Consider the following 24,002-nt stretch of genomic DNA (forward strand, 5'->3'; position numbering starts at 1 on the left):
CAAGTACTGTTCATTCTGCTGTGATTAGTAACTGTTCTGAGCTACACTTCTTGTTGAAACAAAAGTTCCAATTTTCATATCCTGCACACATCTGTTACCTTAGAAAAATCAGAGTTTTTCTTTAGCATTGTGCACAGAGAGGAGACAAGGGGTTGGCAGAGCAGTTTGATGCTTATGCTACAGCTGTCCTCTGCTTTCCTACCAAAAATAAAACTTAGATCTAATTTTCTAGGGAAAGGCAAGTATCAGCTGTTCTTTTTTGTCAAGCTTCCATATTTTATTCAATGCAAAGATTTTTCAAATCAGTTGAGCAAGGTTATCTTCAGCTGTCCACTTGGATTTATGCAGTTTAGATCAAGAAATCCACACACTGGCATTTAGAATATTGGCAGAGACACTGTGGATATAATCTAAACCTAAAGCTTGGGTAAGTGTTCCAGTGCTTGTCCTTCCAGTACACGTGTGTCTATGAAAACAGTATTGACTGGGCAGGTCAAATGTATGTACCAGCAAATTTCTCAATTACTTAAAGTAAGCTTTTTGCTATTATCATCTGCTTTCATTACAGCAAGAATGATGGCAAGCATGCTAATGTAAACAGCGTGTTTTGCTTGGATAATTGAAAACAGATAATTTGTTTGTTTGTCTTATCTGAGAGACTACCTACTTAATGATCTGGTTGTTTACCTTTTTTCTGTCTAGATTTTAAAAGATTTATTATTTCTTATATCTGAAAGACTATTAAAAAATAAAATAACTTGAGGTAAGCTATACTGTAAAAGTTCCAAAAGTCATGTCAAAGAATAGGATGTTTATAACAATGGAGATTATCGTGTTTACCATGTAAACATATTTGAAAGACAAGTAAGTACTAAGGTTCCGTTAAAATTGTTGTGAAACCATGACCTTTTCTCTGATGGTAAAATACATACATGCTTTATTAAAGAAAACATTTTCATGTAGTGTTTTTTATTTACAGAATGCAGCAGTCCTACTCCAGGTCCTGGTAAGGAATGGGAAGAATACGTACAGATTCGTTCGCTTGTTGAGAAAATTCGCAAAAAGCAAAAAGGTAAATGTGAAAGACCGTGAGATAAGGGTGGCTTAGAGTATTGATTTCCCTAAAGAATTGTCTGTTGACAGCTAAGAGGAATATTTTTTCATTATTATATATATATATTATGCAACCCTATTACTTTGTGAAAAAAGTCTTAATTCTCTGACATGCAGTTGCTTTTTTGCACTTACAGGTCTTTCTGAAATGTTCTTGTGGGCATGACCTCTAGCATTAACCACTTTAATACTTAGAATTCTGAGTGAATATGACAGATAGAAGATTCTGCGATAATTCTCTCTGATAAGTAGAAAAAGGAACTTCAGTGAAATGATAATCTGAAGGACTAGAAAAGTCCCTTGAGAGTAATAGGCCTTTTTGATTCCTGATTGTACAGTCCACCCCTCTGCCTCTATAAATCTGAACATTTTGAATTTAATTCTTTAGCTATTTTATTTTAACAAGAACACTTTACTGGACCTGGAAACAGTTTCAGCAATTCAACATTGTAACATTAAATTATAACAGAATAAAAATATGTAAATGCACAAAATAAATACCTCAGCTAATAAATCTATCTGCTATAAATCAAGTTCATAATTAAAATAAAGAAATGCTTATGGTACCACAGTTAATGCAAAGTTCTGTTGCCAATTTTTGTAAGTTTAAGGTATGTTTATTTTTCAAGCTAGAACAGTTTTCTTCCAGTGTATTATGCAACAACTCACTGTTGATGATGCTTTATTTTCATAGTAGTTTTATTTCAAGGTGTGCTCTAAGAAATGCTTTTCATGTAATTTTAGCAAAATTAACTTTATGACTGCGAAGTAACTTTTTAAATTTGGAATAAATACATTTGGGCTAGACATACTGAAAAAGTCCTGAAACAATTCTTTCTTCTCTGGTATTTATAAAGTGATGGCAAAACCAAAAAACAGACTGCATTTAAAATGGAGCTTGAGTGGTTCATGTAGTTGTTTGATAAAGTACTTAGAGGCTTGAAATGTCCTTTTCGCACCTGTTTTTAATATATCTTGACTAATGCATAAACATCTTACTTCATGAAAGGACTTTTAAACCTCTGAATATCAGTCGTTGACAGAGAGCATGTGGAAGAATAAATGATACTGTTTGAGTGACTGCCTCCCATAGCTGCACAGAGATGAACTTGATTCATTGTTTTGCTGTCCTGTGACTTCTGTAAATTTATGGTACATGTCCAGGTTTTTATGATGTAATACATGTGTTATGGTAAAGCGTAATTCAGAGTTAGCGTTGGGGTTGGCCTGTTCGCTGTATCTGTATTCTGCACCAGAAAGATCGAACCATCCATGAGCAGAATGGCTGCTGGCAGAGGTGGCAGAATTAGTATAAGAGTATTATGTTAGTAGAGCATATATTTTTCTTTGAAAGATGCAAAACCTACTAACCACAGCACTGTTGACATACAAATGTATTTTAATGTAACATTTTTACATGCATAGTGAGTGTCTTTCAAAACTATTTTTCAGTGGAACTTGGTAATTTATACTACCCAGTTCTCTACGTTAACAAAGGCTTTAAACAATTAGTAAATAAATTGCTGTTGGGAGCTCTGAGGTGTATTGCCTAATGTGTTATACATTGCACTTTTCTTGAATAGAACACTGGATTGCAGAACGTGAACTAAAGTGATCTGGATAACAGAGAACTCTTAATTTGAAAACTGAATATTTTTACTTTCTGAAATTTTTCCTTGTTTGACTCATTAGCAAAATTTTAAATAAAACTAATTTTTTTATGTAGATTTTCATCAGTATAACTATATTTTATTCAGTATAGAAATAAATTGTTCCCCAATAGTGCTTGTAATTTAAAGGAACTTGGAAAAATATGGGAACTATTGGACCACATCATATATGAGGAACAGAGGTAGAATTTTGGAGATGCTTACAGAATGGTTCCAAATCCAAGCTGGATGTTTAAAGCTTCCAGTAGCCTTATACAGTAGTCAGTGTTGGAAATCAAGAGCAAAGTCCTGGACAGTATAAACACCTATCAAGTTCTGTAGAAGCTGTGCAACTAGTAGATTTGTGAGGCTTTAGCTCTGAATATATTCCACAGAAAATAGCATGCTGAAGGGAGTATGAAATAAAGGAGAAAAACCAGCTTTTTATTTAAACCAAACAAAACAACAGAAACACTGTACCACATTCTCATTGCTTTCAGAAACATGCTTTATCAATATTGAGTTTTTCTACTGCATCATCCAAAGATATAGTTTTAGATTCTACTTGCACTTTTATGTTAACTGCGGATCAGATCGGTTCTGGGGCTTGGAATGTGTGATTTCGCGGAGGAGGAACATTTCAAATGCACTGATACTACTGTGTTAAATTGCTTTTAATCTAAAGATGTATTTATCACCTGTGCTTAACCAAAATATCTTTGGATGTAACCTTGCTGATGACGTTTTGTCAGTCATAAAATGGCCTGAGGATTTCAGGGGTGTTTGGACCCTTTTAATGTGATCTGACACTAAGGTTCATGTTGAAGAGGACACAGGCAAAGAGGTACGAAAGGAGCTGGCTGAGTGTAGCCAGAAACTATAATGTGTAGGTTCAAATCAGATGACAGTAAAGGCAAAGCTGAGGAAATGAATGAGGTTTGCAGTTTCACCAGTGGACCACATGCCTTTTGGAGACACAAAGTGTAGAAATTTGGACAAGCTCTGATATCAGGAGGATGATCAGTCCTTAGTTGTTTTATTCAGTAGGTCCATATGCTACAGGAAAAAGCTAACTGCCTTGTATGTAAGAGAAGGAGCTTGAGATCTGCTTATCATTTCCAATGCTGAATTAATGAAATTGCAGCTTGCCTTTCCAATTCCTCCTTGTGTCTATATTAACATGTTGTGGTGATTGCATTTATCATCAGTATTAAGCTGGGAAATATTTTTACTCAGCTTACTTAAAAGGGAAAGAGGAGGGGAAGCTTCATATTTGATTACAGTTCAGTTTAGGTGGTTGTGTTTTTAAGATGACTGGTAAGCCAATTTGGCAGAATATTTAAGCTGATGAAAATTGGGTATGACATTTGTATACTATTGAGTAACACTTAACAAAGACCAGTTTTGACTCAGCTACTTCAAAGTAGAACTGCTGTGGGATAGCAGATAGCTTTTTATATGTGCTTTTATATTGAACTTCTTTGTTCTAGATCCTCTTATTTCTGCATCTGTTTTTTTAATAAATTGTGTTTATAGGTTTGTCTGTTGTCTTTGATGGAAAAAGAGATGACTATTTCCCTGAACTGATAAAGTGGGCAACTGAAAATGGAGCATCCACAGAGGGTTTTGAAATAGCTAACTTTGAAGAGGAGGGGTTTGGTTTGAAAGCAACAAGAGAGATAAAGGTGAGCATGTGAACATTTGACTTAGATTAGACAGTCGTGTTTGGAATGTAGCTGTAAAGCTCTGAAACACTCACCACCTTGACTTTCTCTTTTGACTGTTTATTAAACTACTGTTTTGGAATGCTCTCAACTCTGTGTACTTGGGAAAAAATAATTCATAAAATTGAATATCATTTTTTATGACTACTGGATAGTGCTGTGAATTTTTAATCTTTTTAAAAATTTTTATTCCCTATACTGTTCACCTAATCACCAGAGTACTCTACCCCATTGATGCATGTCTTCCATGTTTCCTAACTACTTAGTCTCTTCTCTTTTTTCATGTTCCTTCTTTTAAAGCAATGGTCTTTTTGCCTCAGAAAGAGGTATTTTTGCCTCAGAAAGAGGTATTCGCAATACTTATTTTCCAGTTAAAATGAAAAAAAATTACTTGATAATTGTAAAGAATATCTTTTGATCATCAGGTAAGGAATATAGACACACACAGTTAGCTAACTGATAAAGATAAGCATTTAAGATTGCCTCTTTCCATTCCCATTTCACAGGTGGGAAACAACTCTGCAGAACAATCAGCTGTTGTAGAAAGAATATTAGAAAACAAGCATATTCATTTTAGGGCTTTAGTAGCACATAGTTAATAACGCTAGCAATTCTTTTCAAATAAGAATGGGCAATGTGAAAAAACCTCCACTGGGGTAAACTCTTGATCACGTAATTAATAGCAGTATAAAGTATATGGTAGCTTTGAGGTTGTGTGTGCAATCTACATGTTAGCAGGTCTAAACTGAAGCACTTCAGTTTGTAATCTAAGTGTCTTTAGTTTAAGCTTTGTATAATACATATTGGAACATTTGGTTACCACAGTATGAAATGTAGCATGTTTGTTTAGTTTGCAGTGGAAGAGAAAGAAGAATTTTGATTCAGAATAATTTTTATTTAAAAAAAAATGAAAACAACTTATAACTTAAAGATGATGTATATTTCAGATACTTGGCATATCACATAAACCGTTACTGACCCTCTATGTGTGTTTTCCTTTCTGTAGGCTGAAGAGTTGTTTCTGTGGGTTCCTAGAAGACTGTTGATGACAGTTGAGTCAGCTAAAAATTCAGTACTAGGTAAGAGCTTAGGAAGTTCTTAAAAGGTGAATACGTATGGAATCATTCAATTGGAGACTTTTTTTTTTTAGCTGATCTCCTTTGCAACAGGACTTGCTTATCGTGCTGACTGTCAGGTTTGGAATACCCAGAAGCTTGAAGTATCAGTGGAAATAATTTATTTTTCCTCTCTTTCTGGCTGAATGCACTAGATACCTTCTAGAAGTGTGTGTGTTGTTTTGAACATGTATCATATCGCTTGTGTAACACTTGGAGAAAAAATTTTCTGAGGTACTAGGAGTATTGTTCTAGTTTCTTCATGTCTTTTTGTCATGCAATTGTACATGAGGCATTCACTGCATCAAATAACTTGCAGCCCAATACAATGTAGGCAGCTAAATATGACAGAAACCTGAAAAGCTTTTTTTTTGTTGTAAATTCTTGCATGCTATCTCATCATGTTCATTTAAAGTAAATCTAGGATGATATTTTCCACAGACAATTTAACTTAGTGCCTCACCTTTCTGGGGTTAATTTAGGATCCCTGTATTCTCAAGATCGAATTCTTCAAGCCATGGGCAATATAACATTGGCATTCCATCTTCTTTGTGAGCGAGCCAACCCCAACTCGTTCTGGCTGCCCTACATCCAGACACTTCCCAGTGAATATAACACCCCTCTGTATTTTGAAGAAGATGAAGTGCAGTATCTTCAGTCAACTCAGGCCATACATGATGTTTTTAGCCAATATAAAAATACAGCTCGGCAGTACGCCTATTTCTACAAAGTTATTCAGGTAAGCATCTGAACTGTAGTGTATAGTCTATGTTGTTCTCATGATGATTGTTGAGGAAGGTGTGAAAACAGTGATGCTAAATAATACAGCAAGTGTATTGCTCTTAAAGGTTTGAATCATTAAAGCAATTTCCTGCTGTTTTTTGAACTGCTGTTAAAATTTCACAGTTCAGTAGGCTTATGAATATGTAAGAATGTATTTAGTTGGTTGAGAGGAATGATTACTGCCCTTTGCTTGGTGTTGGGTGAGGCTTCATCTGGAATACTGCACAGTTCTCTGCCCACCAGTACAAGAGACATGTTGACAAACTGGAATGAAATCAAGAGGAGGGCTATTAAGATGTCATGTGCTTCAGCCCTTTATCCATACAAGGAGAGACTGAGGGAGCCGGATTTGTTTTTTCTGGGGAAAAGGAGATGAGGGATGGTCAACTTATTGTTTTCAACTTGCTACTGGTAGCCAGACTCCCAAAGTTTGCCTGTGGGAAGTTGGGCTAGATGACAGGCAGAGATCTACAACCCATGGCTCTTTGAAAAATACATACAAAGTAAAATTATAATTGTTAATTGCGATAGCATAAAACCATTGCATATGTTGTATTTCCAATGACTGTGGATTAACTGTTGGTTTCTATTCTATCTGATATAATTATTTTGATTGCTTTCAAATACAAGGATGAACCCATCTGGTAACTATTTGAATATGGGAAGGCTTGAGATGAATGAACTTTTCATCATGTTCTGAACTAATAATTTAAAATTAGTTTATAAGATAGAACTGTTACTCTGATATCTTGACATAGTTGATGTTTTAAGTGAATGGGAGTGTGTTGTCCAGGTGGTGCTCAGTGTCCAAACATGCAAAGGTTTTTGTGGCACAATCTCTGTAAAAAGAAAGCATATGAGACTGTGTACTGAATTTCCACAACTGTGTGATTTAGAGACATTTTTTTGGTCATAGAAGAGGTCAGGAGACATAAAAAACCCCTCTGTTCTTCTTTAATGTGACCAGGGTTCCAAAGCTTTTCTAGTAACTGTTTTAAGTTGACAAACATTATATTATTTTGCTTAGCTGTTTAGAGTTTAAAGAACTTCAGATGTTTGTAACTCGGTGTCATAACAAGTATAAGGAGTGCAGGGGGATACGTTTTGGAAACTAAAGTCATTGAAAATAGTGAGTGAAAATCAAATAAGATGCACTTCATTGTTTTTACCTCTAAATAGTTCTACTTTCAGAGTTTATTAGCAGAGTATAGTGTAACATTATCCAGTTCTTCCAACTGCTAATCATGCTCTTGCAGTACTTAATCGGGATAGCTTGACTATCACGATGACTAGTTTCATCATTTTCATTCACTAATCCTGCACTAGTAGTATTATGTGAGATGTTAATGGTCACAGCATTAATTTTAAAAACCCTGAAATATAATTTTACAGAGAAATGAGATCTGGAATGACACCCCAAATTTTGGCTGCCATGTGTCCAGTATTTCAGAACTGCTTTTCATTGATTGATGAATAGATGTAGACAGATATTAAAATAATGCAAACACAACTGAAGGATGTATATAAAATGCAGTGGTGTAACATCAATTGAAGCATGAGATATTCATTACGTGAAAAGCAGCTTAAACGTTTGACAAAATATTTTTTGTTTATGAAAGTTCCATGTGGCACATAATCTGTATGAGGATGGCAGATACATGCCATTTCTCTTATTATCTTTTAAATCTAATCAAAGATAATTTGCATAGCATTTCAGCTAATGTGGTCAAAGTAATGTCTCACAAAAAATAATTCATATACCGCATCCAAGTCCATGATGTTGACTATTAAGAGTAAGAAAAGCTACAGTATGAGCAGAGAAAATAATGTACGTAAGCGGACTTTAGGGGCAGACTGTCTTTAGAATCCCCGTGATGGTACATGGTAACAAGCTGTTAATACTTGACACTGTCATATTTTCTGTTTTACATGTGCAATTCCATGGAAGCTGATGGAGGCAGACTTCTCAGCCTCATACTGTTGAGGCCGATTCAGTTTGTTTTGATCTGCAGCAATGGAAAACCTTTTTGGAAATAGCATTTACATAAATGGCGGTCTTCTCTTTGAGCTTTATATTCATATAGCCAAGAAGTGTTTAGTAGTGTACTGTTGTCTTTTGTATGAATTGTTAAAATGTAGATTCTCGTCACTTGTGGTCAGAAATCTAGACCAGAATATTTTTTTAACCCTCTTGACAAATGCTTTTGTTGTTTGTTTTATGTTATTGTATATATAGCTGTTGTTTCATGTTGAATGTGAGCATGAAGATAGATCAGATAGGAATCATTTGCTTTATTTACTTGTTCTTTGGAGAATGAGTAGTAATAAATATTAGGTACATTTTAGATGTGTTCTGGTTGTTTGGTGCTATACTTCAGCACAACCATGTAACCACAATTTCAGCTGAATGTTTCTTTAGTATTCGGTAAATGTCACATTAGGAAGATATACCATTTCAGCTGGGGCTCCAGGAGTGCCAAGCAAATGTACTGGGTACCTATTCTTAATGCTTTTGATGAAAACTCCCAGAAAAGGCTTAACACATTTAAAAACTAGAGCTTGTAATTTAAGAAATGGTGGAGGATAAAAAGTTTATTAAAAAAAAAAAAAAAGCTCTTTCTTCCCTAAAACAAAGTACCATTTTCATTATTCAGAAAAGCTGAAATGAATTTTAGTATCATCTTGCATGCTCTCATCACTTTATGAACAAAGCTGACCTACAAAATACTAGTGCTAAGGGTAATGTTTTTGGAAATTCATGAGCATATGGAAAAGGGAAGAAGAGGTTGGCGAGAGAAAAAAATCATTATACAAATGAAAAAAAGCAAAGCACAACCACTTTCCTATGAAAGGCAGTGTAATCTTCAAGCTTTATGAAAGAGAACGTTAGATTTTTGTATACCATAATTTAATTCAGTACTACTACTGCTTTAGCATAAACATTTTAATGAAAACTGACTTGTGTGACCAGGATTTTGATAATGCTTCAGGTATGCAGACTGATTTTTTTTTTTAATTTACAAATACACTTTTTGTGATACAAAAGTCTTGTAACTGTATTTACTTTCTTGATAGCCAGAAACTAAAACAAGTAGCATCTTGAAAAAAAGGTGTTTTGTTGATATTTGAAGACACTGAAAGAGGGAATATTTTGTACAGGCAAAATATTTTAATTCCTTTGCAGCATTTTTAGTCTGCAAAATGTTTCTTAATGGCTGGGGGGATGAAAGGGTTAACAAATAATTTATTCAAATGCTTCGATTTATTTCCAAATAGGGTTGCTAGACTGTTATTAAAATAATTTGGCTTCTAATAGGTGTGCAGCTCTAGGCAGTTTGACAAGTGCTGGTCTCTTATTTCCCCGGCTTTTCTGTAAGGGTGGCTTTCTCAGAACTCCACAGTTCTAACTCTTTCGCCAGTGCTTAGTCTGGATACACATGAAGAATGGGCAGATTTATGCATTTCACAGCTGTTGCAAGCTAAACTGTAGTCTGGCTCGATAAGCAGAAACAGGTGGGATGTTGAACAGACAAAAATAAACCCTTGAGCATGTTAGCCAGGCTCTATAAACCACGCTGACACCTTTCTAAACATATGTAATTTGATAACTAAAAAATAGTTTAAAGTTCTTACAGATGTACTTTAAAAGCACATTTGGCCTCTGCATCACTATCAAAATACAGTGAATTGTCAAAAAAACCCACTTTAATCATAGCAGACTTGTAGTTTGCAAGATGTTTTCGCAGTCTGTTCCAAAGAGAAGTTTTGTAAACTGCAGGGTTTTCTTTTCCCTTGGAAGGTATGTGGGTGACTTCCATGAACATTTATGGGCATTGCATTGCCTACTGAAGGGTGAACAGAGCCCAGATATTTATGGCTTCATGTTAAATTTTTTTTGTACACTGAAATGTGGTGTAATAAGCACAAGAGGGAGCCATATAGTTTACAGACATTCACAGTGAGATTATATTCCTAAAGAAAATACAACCAAAGTTTGAAACTTTTATAAAAGAATATGCAGTGGTCTTGTGCTTGACTTCTAGTTGCATCTGGGTGCCTGTTTATAAGACTCCTACAGAGAAATTTTTGTAAATAAAAACAAGACAACAAGGTGGTGCCGTTAAAGAAGGTGGAAGTGCCAGAAATCTATTTTGCATTTTGCACACTACGGATCTGAAGCTGTGTTGTATCTTTTCCCCAGGTACAGTAAAGGCTGTTATTAGGTGCCTTACTAAAAGACACTTTTATGATCATTTGAGTGAACTTCTATAATAAATCTCCGAAGTGGTAGGTCTGAAACTTGCAGAGCTTGCCAGCCAGCCAATAGCTTTTGCCGTGGCAGCCAGCTGTGTGCATTCAGCGGCACTTTAGCTGCGAGTAGCATCTGTATGTGGCTGCCTCTCATGTGCTGGAGAAAGGATCAGTTCCGCAGGACTGTCCAGGGTGGCAGTTTGGCATCGATTTACTCATTTAGTCTGTAGTCTCTGGACCACTGGGGGACTGCACCTTTTTCTGAAGAGCACCAGTGAGCTAGTTGTATGTAAAACAAAACAAAAATGAAACAAAACAAAGAAAAACAAAAACAATATGGGTGACATTATAGTGGGCGTTTGCTGTAAACTGCCTGATGGGATGTACCCACAAGTGCTGAGGGAGCTGGATGATGTTATTGTGAGGTGACTCAGTGATCTTCAGTGGATCATGACGACTGGGAGAGGTGCCTGCAGACTGAAGGAAAGCAAATTGCACTCCTGTCCTCAGGAAGGAGGACAAGCCTGTCAGTCCCATTGCAATCCCCATGCCATCCGGTGGGATCTTGACAGGCTGGAGAAATGGGCTGACAGTTGATGAAGTTCAACAAGAAGTGCAAAGTCCTGCACCCAGAGTGGAATAATCCCATCAATATGTTTGGGCCAAGTTCAACATGAGCCAGCAATGTCCCCTTGCAGATAAAGAAAGGAAAAAAAAGGCATATTGGAGAACATCCTAGGAGAACTCTTATCCTTCCCCTCTACTCAGCACTGGTGAATACACACCTGGAGCACTGTGTCCAGTGCTGGACTCCCCAATACAAGAGAGGTCAATAAGTAAGAATTTTGGAATTAAACTGAATGGAGAAAGGAAAGTCACCTGTTAAAGTAACATTTTAGCAAGTAAATTTAATTTTCTTTGACTCAGTTTTATGGGTTTTTTGCTAAGTTAATGAGCAAATACTTGCAAATACTTTCTTCGCCTTCTGTCAAGCGACTGTTAACTCAAGAAGGCAGAAGCTGCTCTATGAATCACACTCTTTTTTTTTTTTTTGTTAATAGAATCTATTTGAGATAAGTCATTAATACCTTTAGGTGGTATCTGTAGTCTGGTTTGTATCCAGTGTTCCACAGGAACACTCTCATACCACTTTTCTGACTAGTGTGTATTGACATCTGGACAGTGCTTGTGAAAGTGTTATTGTAGTCCCTCTGTGAATATGAACCTTGCAGTGATCTACTCAGAGTTTTGATCTGATTGTTTGCACCATTGGACAGAGAACTTAATTTCCTGTAGGCTGTAATCCCTTTTGATCAGATACTAAATTTAATTCATTATTCATATAAAATTTGACTAATTGATTTAGCGTGAATGAAATTCTAAAATCCAGCTATTAGCTGTTGGGTACTGGAATATCATGTTAGGACATTTTAACACATTAGGTTCTAGATCTCAAAATAATATTAAAGCATCTTTAAAATCTGGTGTCACATTTGACTCTTCAATATTGGGTATATTAGGTGAGATTTCACATCTCTAGTTTAATTTTGACACCAATTTTTGAAGTTGTGATGATACTTTCAATAAGACTTATGCTGCTCGTACATTATTTTTCTGTACTGTTTCTTTTCTATCCTGTTCCAATAAGCATATGATTTTCCAGGTCAGTGTGAAGACGAACGTCTGGTCTCTCTATGCTTGGCTTTAAGATACAACCATTTAACTTTCATGTGCTAAATAATGTTTGAGTTGAATGCAGATAAGTATACTGCCTTTTAAAACATTCTAAACTATTCACGTTTGGAAGTTGTTTATTATTTTGAAGTTGTTGTAATAGAAAATATTTTGATGCTTCTAAAGTGTTCAACTAATATGCAATCAAAAGCAAGTGTATTTGGAAGCAGAATTCAGTTTTGATCATGTAACCAAGTGTGGGTTCTCAGTTTTCCCCTCTACTTGATTTATACTCATTGGCATGTCAATCAAATGGCTTTTTTCAGAAGTGATGTCAGTGACACTGTAAAAAACGGGTGGAAGAAAGATGTCACAGTTGTAAACCCTATAAAATCTCTCGCTTTTGTTTACTTGTCTGCTATACGTGTCAGCTTAAGGAGAGATTTAAAATTCCATTGAGTGGGCAGTTACAAAGGTAAAACAGTGTTGCGGTTTAGATTTGTGTTGTCCAAATTTCAATGCTTGAGTTGTTCTGCTTGGTCAATAAGTCAATAGGCACTTAATAATGGAATATATTTATGCCTTTCTGTGTTTTTCATCTCTGTGAGGGCCAAAATATTGTATTAACCTGTTTCGCTGGCAGCAAACTGAGGATTGACTGTATGCTTGTATGTACCACTTAGTGTATCTACCGGAAAGTGGTTTAGACTTTGCAGACACGTGCCAAATTCCTGATTTTTGTGTTGCTCCTGGTATATCCCACCCCTGGCTGTGATGACAATAACGGCAGATCCTGGGGCTTCGTTGGGCCGTTCCCGTGGCTGCCCCTCTCCATCACAGAAGCAGCTACAGGCATCGCTGGGTTGTGTCTGTCCGTCTCAGCCAAATGAAGATCTCAAGTCCTTGCGTGGGTAGGAGGTCTGCTGCCTTCTTCCCCCGTTCCTTCCTTGCCTTCCACAGGAACACGGCGACAGCTCTGGGCTTGGAGCCAGCCGGACACAGGAGGAGGTGTTTGGCTGTTCGGGCAGCATTTGCTCCTCAAACAGCTGTTCCCTATCTCCTCCAAGGAAAAGGTGGCAGGCCATATGGAGGCATCCTGCGGTCCAGATTCAGCCGATGGGCGCCAGTTGGACCGTGCTGGCCTAGATCAAAATACAGGCACATCCCACTTGGGTGTCTGCTATTTCTTACACACAGAATATTTTAAACTTGGAGGAGAACAGACAGGATAAAACATCTTTCATTTTAGATATAGATGTTATTTTTCTTTGGACATTCATTTCCTAATCAGTAGGTTTGAATTTATTTTATGTTCTGAGTAGTTTGGATTTTTTTACACTAGCCTAAACTCCCTCTTTCCTCTAGAGAAGCAGAGACGTACTTCAAAGCATATATGCCAGTGCTAAACAATATTTGTTTCTGCACAGTTTAAGCCACGTTTGGGAGGAATAATACGTTCTCTTGTTAGTATTACAGGCTTTTAAAGCTTTTTTTTTTGAAGACAAGGTTCTCAACCACTCTTCTAGTTGAGAATGCAGATAAGCATCTGTTTTTACAGCCAATAGAGTGGAGAGGCTTTTTTTGTTTGCTTTTCTGTTAGTTGCTTTTTAAAAAAAATTTTATAACTGAGATGCACTTTCTGGGGCAGTTGAGTTTATCCCCTGAGATGATGTCTGTGTCTTTTGTGGAAGTGAGTGCCTCAGCAGACATCAGGAGATCATCATGCACTTACAAGTATACTTTCTCATATAAAGTTTGTACTTATTGTGCAGATTTAATATTTTTCCTGATATAACAGCAGTTACAAATGTTCCATAAATTTAAAATATTATAACAAGCTGATGTTTCTTAGAATGGAATACTCAAAGGATGTATTCTTTAAGCACTGCAAAATTATACAGGGGACTTATCTTTGTTAAAATTAGTAATTTAACTAAATTACAAAGTGGATTATCCTCTTCAGTTAGACCCAATGCTAATACTCAACACAGTAGGAGATTGATATGTTGCTAAGTAAACCAAAGTTTATTTTATTTTACTATGGCTTGAATACGAGTTGAAGAGGAAGTGATAAGTTTTTAGTTTGGGATGTGTGTGCACTATAGTTTCAGTAAATCAGATTCCAGGGCTGACTGCACCCCATGTGCCGTGCTGGTTGTGCAGCATGGTGCCTTGGTTATACCATGATTGTGATCCGAGCTTCCACCAAGTGACTCCTGGTGTGATTTATCTGTAAACTGGAGTAGTGGATTCACAAGTAACAACACTTTGGCCATGTTGCATCATATTAATGCTTGTTAGGAAACTCTTTGCATGTGGAGCAGTTGTGAGTAGGAAATATTGTCCCTGTCCTTCTAAAGCAGTTCACTGCAGGCTTTCTGTCACACCATTTTATCTGTTTTGTAATTCACTGAATTAATAGTAGAGTTTTGTGATGAATTTGTGCACGAACATAGTGCACATATGTTGCACTAAACAAAATGAACGAGGTAAACCTTGTACCTCAGGAGGAGCCTAAGGGGTGAGTGAAAGGTCCCAGCATGCAGGCACGGACCTCTGTAGCGATCTGACTCTGTCTGAGTGAAGTACTGCAGACAGAACCTGCCGATCTAAGGCTGAACACAGATTCATAGAATTGTTTTGGTTGGAAAAGACCTTTAAGATCATTGATTCCGACTGTTAACCTAGCACTGCCAAGAGCATGAACACTTGTATATTGTGAGGAGGTTCATCACAGGAGATAATGGACCTAGTGTGTCTGTTAGATGAGCAGGGACAGGTGGGACTGAGGAGGCTGTTCTCATTGCAAAACATGCCCAGTCTCAGCCCTGCTTGCTATCCCACTTCATCCCTTCAGCCCCTAGTGGGGCTGCATTCAGCACTAACTGATTTTGTGAAACGCAGGAAAAGGTGTAGAAAACTTGGTCATTGATTTAAATGTCAAAACTGAGTACCTTCTTTTCTTGGAAAGATTAGTATTTTAGAATTCTGTAGGCTAGGAAGTATTCTGTAAATGGAGTGATCAAGAAGTGGATGTTAAAAAGTCCATCACTGTCTTGCCTCTATTCAGTAAAGGAGATTCCACAGGATAATAGGCCATGTACTTGTTTGCAGTCAGTTGAGAATTATTTCTCTGTACTCAGCGAAATGATAACATTCACTTTGCTTGTGAAGTGGGTTGTTAGTCCTTCAGACCCTTGAGTTTGTAGTTGATGACATGGTTTGAGTTGTCTGTTGTGCCACTGCTGTCTCATTAACTAAGAACAATTTTTGCAGGTAGAAGGTACAGAAAAAGGGACTGTGCAGTTAAATTCCATTGCACCAGGAGGAGTCATTCCACTCTGCTTCCGCTGCATGAATCCCCTAATAGTCTGGAACAGTGCTTTCTTGTGTATATTGGCAGAAAGTAAATAAAAATTGCTGACATAAAGAATAAGCAAGAATGTTATTCAGATTTAATAAGTTTCAATCCTGTGGTACCTTTTTAATTTTAAGATTCGTTCTATTAGGTTTTGCAAAGTAGGACGATCTTTCAAGGAAAGTCATATAACAGCACAAGTTTGGATGTAATTCCTAGTGCTTCACAAGTTGGGCTGTTTGAAAATTCCAGAGCATGCCTCTCTAGTTATAAATTGTTATTACATAGTAAAATAATCTTTGGCTTTGTCTCCTGTCCTGTACAGTGAACTGGCTTTCCCTCGTTAGGTTAGGCGGCATATGTCCAATGGAAAAAGCGAATTCTTGTTTCCCTGTAGATCACGAGGATCCTCCATTCTGAATTCTTTATTTTACTTTGCTTTAGGGCAGTTAAAGCCTCAGCAGCTCCACAGAGAGGAGTTTCTCTTCAAGGCTGCTGCTTCAAAGGATTTCCAGAGCTGGGAAAGGGACAGTAACCAGCAAATACTGACAGATCTTCCTGCTTCTGCCCTGAAAGTGTGTGTATGTGTTTGTGCTTTGGTACACCTACACATTGGCCTGAAACCATCAAGTAGCATCCAGCAAGGCTCATAACGAAATCTCCCTATGTTAATGAGTGCATTGGAAAAGGGGAGAATCTGTGAAAAGGGGGAGCAAAAAATTGTTTGGTCAAAAGGAACAGACCCTTGGGCTTTATGTTCAAAGGAATGAAAGTTAACAAGGTGGAAGCTTAAACTGGTTTTGGCTTTAACTGTTTCAAGTACCCTTTGTGCTTTGGGAGCTGGGAGGCGGGGGGGAGCAGTGATGGCCTCAGTATAATCTCAACACTTGGTATGTTATGTTCCTGAGATAGAAATGGAGCTGTCTCTACTTCAACAGTACACAAGAGGTTTTTGAGAATATTGAAATCTGATTTAGTATTATTGATGCAGTGGTTGCCCACAGCTTTGCCTTGGACTTGTGAGTACTTGAAATATTCTTCACAGAAATCCAACCATCTCTGTGTCTAGAAACTCAGGAAACCAACAAAAACAAGGATTATTTTTTTTTGTTATATATTACAGTGGAGTAGCAGATGATGCCGATGGTCAGCTTATCACAGAGGAGAGGTCGTGTCTTTTCAAAAAAAAAAAACCACAGTAACTTTGATCACATCCAGTGATTCAATTAATTTTTTCATACTCAGAGTATACAAGGGCTGGTGGTACAAAGGAATATACTAGCCAATGTGACTTCACACCAAAATATATCAGTTATTTTCAAGACATCTAGTAGCATAGATATAAACCCAAATTTAACACTATGTAAACTTGTACTCTAATTTTTACTTTTACTCAGGCATTTTATTGCATGTTACAGTAATAAGACTTGTACTTTGCATCACTTGGTAAACAAGGCAAATATTAAGGTAATTTTAACGGAAATTTCTTGTCAAGATTAGGAACTCTGACAAATGAGCTTTGTCATTTTGTGATTGCCGGGGGTAAGGGGTTACTGCCTCCAATAGCCGGGCTGCTCTTTTGTAGGAGGTTAATGCCCTTGTAGGCTGGATGGCAGAAGTGAACGTTGTGATGCTTCTCAGCTGGAAAGGCAGCCCCGCTTCCCTCATTGAAGCCTTCATGCTGTCCAAATAAAAAAAAAGCCTTCTCAAAAATTGAGGAGTCCTCTGGCATTTAGTTTATAAGACTTGAGAATCGTTATCTTGTGATGTCCATCCAAAAATATGATGGAGAAATTATTAGCGAAAAGGCCCCTATGAGGCATCACGAGTTGTTCTTTCTCGTGAGACATTAAACATGAGACACGAAACCCTGGATATTACTTTACTGCTTCCCAGGTAGAGAAAAATGTCTGAAGGTGTACTGTTCTTGTGGTTTGTGGGGTTTTTGTCATTGTTGTTGTTTTTTGTTTGGTTTGGGTTTTGGAGGTTTTGTTTGTTGATTGTTTGTTTGTTTGTTTGTGGGGTTTTGTGGTTATTTTTGTTGTTTCTTTGTGGGTTGGGTTTTTTTTTTCAGTTTCCCCCCTTTTCTCTGGTTGCCATACTGAGTAACTGGCTTCTAGTCTGATAGTGTTTTAGGTGACTAGAATAACAGTCTGTCTCTTTCCGCAGTGGCTGCAGACAATCTGGCAGCAATCACTGTTACTTTTTAATATTTCTGGTTATTTTGAGATATCCTCCAAATGTCTCAAAGAAGGCTTGGAACGCTGAAGGGGAGGAAGCATTTTTTTTGTTAGGAGTAGCAGCATCAGGAGGAAAATGAAATTCAGCATGCCACTATTTGTTTTTGCAGTGGTCATCACCCTGATTGCCAGCTCTGACAATATTTTCACAGAAGGGGTAACTAAATAGATGGTATTTGTTCTTTATAATAACTCTTTCAGTAGAATGTCAGGACCTGCATCTAAATGAATGTATTCACATTTTCATGTTCACATTTTTTATTTAAAGCTTCCCCTCCCAACTTTCTGAAACTACTTCATACAGATTTGGTAAGTTAAAATTAGGGTTCGTGTAGTGGATATTGTTACATTTCAAAGCTAACCTGTAAAGACCTAGCTGCATGAACCTACAAAAGCTAGATCTGTTTTGGTTTGTTTTTTAAATGTATTAAGTGTTTGTTTAGTTTAAATATGTCTGTATCTTTTTGGATCAGGCTGAGCAATTTGCATGCTATGCAGCAGTCATCTTCTATTCTTTATTAAATATCTGTCAATTATAAATATCAAGGTTTTACATTAATGTCAAGATAGTACATCAAAAATTCATGGAATATGTGACTTTTTTCAAGGGTATTTAATACTTAATGCATTTGTGTCATTTTTCTTTCTGGATATATTGACAGGTTTTATTAAGTGTTTGTTAGGGAGATTTCATTTTTACCAAGGGACTATAAAGAGAAGCTGCATACTAAATCAATTTTTTAATCAGAATATTGTTCTTTTTTGTGTGTCTTCAGATTCTTGTAATCTATAGGGTTTTTAAGTTATGTAGTAAAATAGTCCAAGTCAGAAATCTAACATGATCAAATAGGCTGACATATCTTAACTTTAAAATAGGTACTAGAATATTGTACCACAGAAATGTTATAAATATGATAATTATGTATGCTGGGATTTTATTCTGCCTTGTGTCTTTTAAGACCATTTATTTTGTCCTTTATTGTAATTTACTAGTGGTTATATGTGAATTATGTCTGGACAGTCTCCATATAGGGGCAGTCGCTAAGTTTCACGGATTTACAAGCAGGGGAGAGTTACAGAGTGATTGGTGACATCCTGAATCTTTGCCCGTGGATTGTGGGTTCACGTTGACTTGCTACACAGGCTCATGTCAAATGAACAATTAACCTCACGGCAACCTGCTGTTTTAATACAGATTTTTCTCACGGAGGGGAGAACGGCAGCATGCATATATCTTGCTTCCTACAGGTATTTGCTCCAAGGGGGCATAAAAGCATGTTGGTTGCACGTCCTGTATAGAGTGTGAGCAGGAACTGTGCACAGGTAATGGGTTTAATCTGTAAAAATCACTTTTATGCTGCCAAGCGCTTTGTAGTCTCTGTAATGCCTTTTTATAATACTTGTAGTGCATTATGACCGTAGTAGTTATTGCCCTTTGAAAAATAACGTGTTCTGTTGAAAGCTGGTGTTCGGGAGGAGGGAGGAAGGTCAGGGGTTATCTGTGTGTATACCAGGGTCTTCCTCCAGCCATACACTTGTCCGACCCTCGGTTTGAAGTAAGGCAGCGGTCAGTGACGCTGAAGGCCGGTTTTACCCCAAACCGGGATTTCAGAGCGTTGTAATGGTATCCAAAGGCCGCTCCCGAGGATTTTCGTGTTAGCTTTGTGTTCCTTGCCCCTCGGAGCCGGGAGCAAAGGGCAGAGCGGCTGAGGAGGGGCTGGGGTGGGGGGTGCGCAGGCGCGGTTGCGCCGGCAGGGGGCAGTGCCGGCCCGCGCGGGCGGTGCCGTGCGGGGAGGGGGGGACACGGGGCTTTCGGGGACCCCGAGTTCTCTGTTCGTGCAAAATGCCGCCTTCTTTAAAACTTCAGGTGTGGAATGAGATTCTGATTTTTCACAACCAATAATAACGCAGGAGAGGAAAATGTTACGATATTTTAAAAGTGAAACTGATAGGTCTGTGTCTCACCGTCAGCCTCGGTTTTCTGTGCTTAGTTTATCAAGCTGCTGCAAAACAGATTAATAATACGAGCAATAAAAGTTGAAATTGTCATAAAAGAATAATACAGGGGAGTATTTGTTTTTAAGAACTGTTATTTCCAGTTGAAGGCTGTTGTTTCTACATTCATTTCTGCAATCAAGTCTGGACTGTTCTGCTGCAGCGAAGACACCTGAAATTCGGTGGTTTGGGTTTCAGTTCTGCTTTTGTACTGAATGTTGCTGAATGTACTGAATGTGTTGCTGCAATTAAACTCGAGGGAATTTGTTTGACAATGACCATATCATCGGTGTGAATAAAAATCATACAGAAATGCAGAGTGCTTTAAAAAGAAAAAAAGAAACAAGAGAGGGAAGGGACAGGAGTCGCTGGAATTGTTAACTTCTGTCGTGTTCCAGAGAAAGCTCATCCAAAGGGTTAACTGAGAGGCTGAGGGAGACCAGACACCTGGGACCTAACACCCAATAGGCAGTCTTTTGTAATATATAATTACCCTAAAATTGCGCACTGAGCACAAGCTTTTGTTTTCTAATTGATTTACGGTTTGAGCCACTTTTACCTCATCCCCTACTGTCCTGCACACAGTGCCAGCAAGTACATTACAGTGAGAAATGATAAATTACCATGCACTTGTGATGCTAATGCATCAAGAGTAAAAAACTGCATACTACATAGAGCTTCATGCATTAGGAGTGTCGCAAAGATAGATCTGTGCAAAAAAATCATTTGTATCTTCTGAAATAACCGTTTGATCATTTACTTCAATTCATCTTGGAGACCTAATTGAACCTGAAGATTAAAATTTATGCTATTATGGCTTTCCATTTGTGAATCAGAACAAAGTTTTAAAGAAAGTGTGTGAGTGTGGGCTTAAAGCTCCCTGTATTTTTGAAACTTTTAATAAGTTGATTAGAAAAGTAATGTAATACAGCTTCTTAAAGCCTTTAAAAAAATCTAAATATTTTGCTTATTAATGACAACCACAGTATGCATTTTCAAATGGCATCACTCCAATTTTAGATAGTAACGTGAAGATGGGTTAATGTGGATGCTGTCTAAGCAGCAAAACTATTTAAATAATTTAATCTGCTTTGTTTCAGAGGTGTAGTGCAACTTTTACTGAATAACACCTTTTACAGGTATCAAGGAAGAGTTGAAAATCTCGTATAATTTTCCTCTCATTTGTGAAATACCGTATTGATAGCCCAGAGAAGGGGAGAATGTTGAAGGTGGTGAAACCTATGTATGCTTATTGTCTGATTTCCTTTCCCCACCCTGCATCACAGGCTGGATTTTGGGTTACTTTCATGTACTCAGTCCACCTTAAATTTTTTATTTTTGTACGATGTCTGTGGGTTCCAGTCTTGAAATATGAAGAAACAGATTTATGGCGGCTGCTGGGCACAACAAATTAAGTTGACAGTGATGTATGAGAGCATAATAGCGTGATGAGCCCTCTGTAGCGCGGCTGGACGCCTCCTGCTTCATTTGGCTCTTGTTAGGATCTGTTAGGCAGCTAAATAATGAAATTCTGCTGACTGATTTCTGATTTCTCTTTTCTTTCTCTTCTCACCTTTTTCTGAAACTTGCATTTCCCAGACCCATCCTAATGCCAGCAAACTGCCCTTAAAGGACTCTTTCACTTATGACGACTACAGGTTGGTCTGTCTTTTAATTCTTTCTCCCTCTTTTTTTTTTCATATACCGAACTGTGGGACCCTGAAAATGCTTCATTGTTGGGAAGGCCGTATTGTTATTGAAATGTTAAATGTAAGATTTGATACTAATACACTTTTTTAATGGAGAAGAAAGTAAAATAAATAAGCAGATTTTAATTGTTACAAAGGAATAGTCATTATGAGCAGTTAATTTAGCCAACTGGCACACATAGTCTGAGATTAGTAAGGTAGTTCATGGTTTCTTAAGAAAATAATTCAGTTGAAGTTGCAGGAGGTTTGGGTTTGTTGTTGTTTTGTTTTGTTTTATTTTAAAAAAGGCTTTACCGGCACATAGTAGTAAAAACTCCTGTTGAACAGGAGAGCTGGACAGCTTAAGTTATACACATGAAGCGTGATTGTCAGTTGGAAGTGCTATAGGGGGTGACATAATTAAGATAAAAATAAGAATAATTAGGATAATGAGAGCTTTAATTCTGCTAAGTGGTTAAAATAGGATGCATAAAAGGTATTCATGAGGTCTTACAGGAATTTTTTTGCCTAAGTCTTACTTCTGGGTAGGTCTATGAAAGTGGGATTTCCAGAGCATGCCTCCTTCACTTGTGGGGTCACAGAGGAGCATGCCAGTTTATGTGTGAAGTGGTTTAAAATTTTACCAATAAAATACAACAATTAAAAAGAAACATATTGCTATTATGTTTCAGAGTGTTTGTATATCAGAAATATCCACAACTTTAACTTGCTTTTTTAGGAATCAAGTAGATTTCAGTTTGATGGTATCTTTCTAAGCAATCTGTAGTAGTTCTGAAAAAATCCTTCAGAAAGTCTAATTCTATATTTTAAATACTTGTTAGTAGTGAAGTCTGTGGGAGTTAAAATTGTTTTGACCTTCTCCTGGTGGTGTTCCTTTTATATTTTTCTTCCCCTCAAAAAACCACAGCAAATATAATTATAAGGCCAGAACATCGTGAAACTAAGAGTATTTTTTCCCCTCTGGCATTTAATATTCATTTTTGTCTGAAATAAAATAAAAATGAAATTTTAGAAAATACTGAAATGTTAAGCTTTTTCTGAAGATTCTTGTGTTTGAATAGGTAGCTGACATTGCCTTTATTTAACCTGAGTTAGAAGGGTTTTGAATGACATCTGTGTGCTAAGCTACATTAGACTTTCTTCATTCTTTTTACCTGGATATCTGTTTGGGGTGTTGGTGCTTTTTTTTCTGTTTATTGTGTTAAGCAGAAAATTTAGCAATACTGATCTATGACGAAAGGTTGCAAGCTGAAGTGAAGCACTCACCAAAATACTGTGCACGCGCCAGGTGACGGCGCTGGTTCCCAGTTCACACGGCACATCAGCTCTTTAGCCAGCGAGGGGCAAAATACCTCCTGGCTCTTCCCAAAGTCTGGACACAGCCAAGAGCTGCTGCTGCCCAGCCAGGGCTGTGGGGTGGCCAGCTGGGGCTATGGGGTGCCCAGCCAGGGTGTGGGGTGCTCTGAAGTCTGTAGGCCTGGCTGAGCCCAGGTTTGGGGCTGTGGGGACAGGTCTGTGTGCAGGGAGGGCTGGGGAAGCGGGAGATGACATTGGAGCAGGTCCTGGTTGAGGTTATAGAAGGTATGAAGAGAAGGTTGTGTTGCAAAGAGCACAGATGTGGGGTGGGATTGCAATCCTGATTTGGGAATCGGGACCTCTCTGCTTGTCTTGGAAACCCAAGAGCTGATGCTTCTCGTACACGTGGTGTTGCCTCCTGCTGTTAACATTCCAAAGTTTGGAAACTCCTAGCCTAAATGATTGCTTCATGTTAGACTACAGCCAAGCAAACATTAATGATTTGAACATTGACATATTTTTAATTTTTGTAGATGGGCAGTTTCCTCTGTCATGACACGGCAGAACCAGATTCCAACAGAAGACGGTTCCAGAGTAACATTGGCTCTAATACCTTTATGGGACATGTGTAATCATACTAATGGACTGGTAAGGATTTCTTCAGTGTTGCTGAAAGGTGTTAGTAGGGCTTAACTGTTAAGCCTCTTAACTGCTGTAGAACAGCTTAATAACACTTTTATTATGTTTCTTAACACAGGTAAAAAGTGTGTTCCCAAGTGGCATTAAAAATCTAGTATCAAAAAGGAAGATTTGGTTTTTTAAATGTCTTACGATAGCTTTTTCAGGGGGAACTTTATTCATCTAGAGAAAATGATAGAAGTGATGGCATACCTGCATACAGTTATATCTCACACAGACACAGTGTACCTTTTAAAAGTTTTCAGTTATGTGATACCTATTTTTCCAGCCAAGTTTGAATATTCTTCTGACATGGAGTTTTGTGTTTCTGACGGGCTCACAAAGATTCACAATACTGGACAGATCTGTACTCAGAACAGGAAAGCAGACAATGATGGAGGTTGCCTCTTGTAGCTA

The 24,002-nt window shown here is 37.5% G+C and overlaps 1 protein-coding gene across 1 annotated transcript in view; it reads left to right on the top strand.

Annotated features, from left to right (window-relative positions):
* SETD3 (SET domain containing 3, actin N3(tau)-histidine methyltransferase) overlaps positions 1-24,002 on the top strand; it is a 57,238-nt gene that overhangs the window by 20,771 nt on the left and 12,465 nt on the right. The window contains exons 3-8 of the mRNA XM_082057777.1: positions 980-1,072; positions 4,299-4,447; positions 5,493-5,565; positions 6,084-6,340; positions 21,502-21,560; positions 23,441-23,555. Coding sequence (XP_081913903.1) covers positions 980-1,072; positions 4,299-4,447; positions 5,493-5,565; positions 6,084-6,340; positions 21,502-21,560; positions 23,441-23,555 — 746 coding nt within the window. The remainder of the gene's footprint in view (positions 1-979; positions 1,073-4,298; positions 4,448-5,492; positions 5,566-6,083; positions 6,341-21,501; positions 21,561-23,440; positions 23,556-24,002) is intronic.

The sequence above is a fragment of the Streptopelia decaocto genome (genome assembly GCF_964273445.1).
Source record: "Streptopelia decaocto genome assembly, chromosome: 7".
Lineage (NCBI taxonomy): Eukaryota > Metazoa > Chordata > Aves > Columbiformes > Columbidae > Streptopelia > Streptopelia decaocto.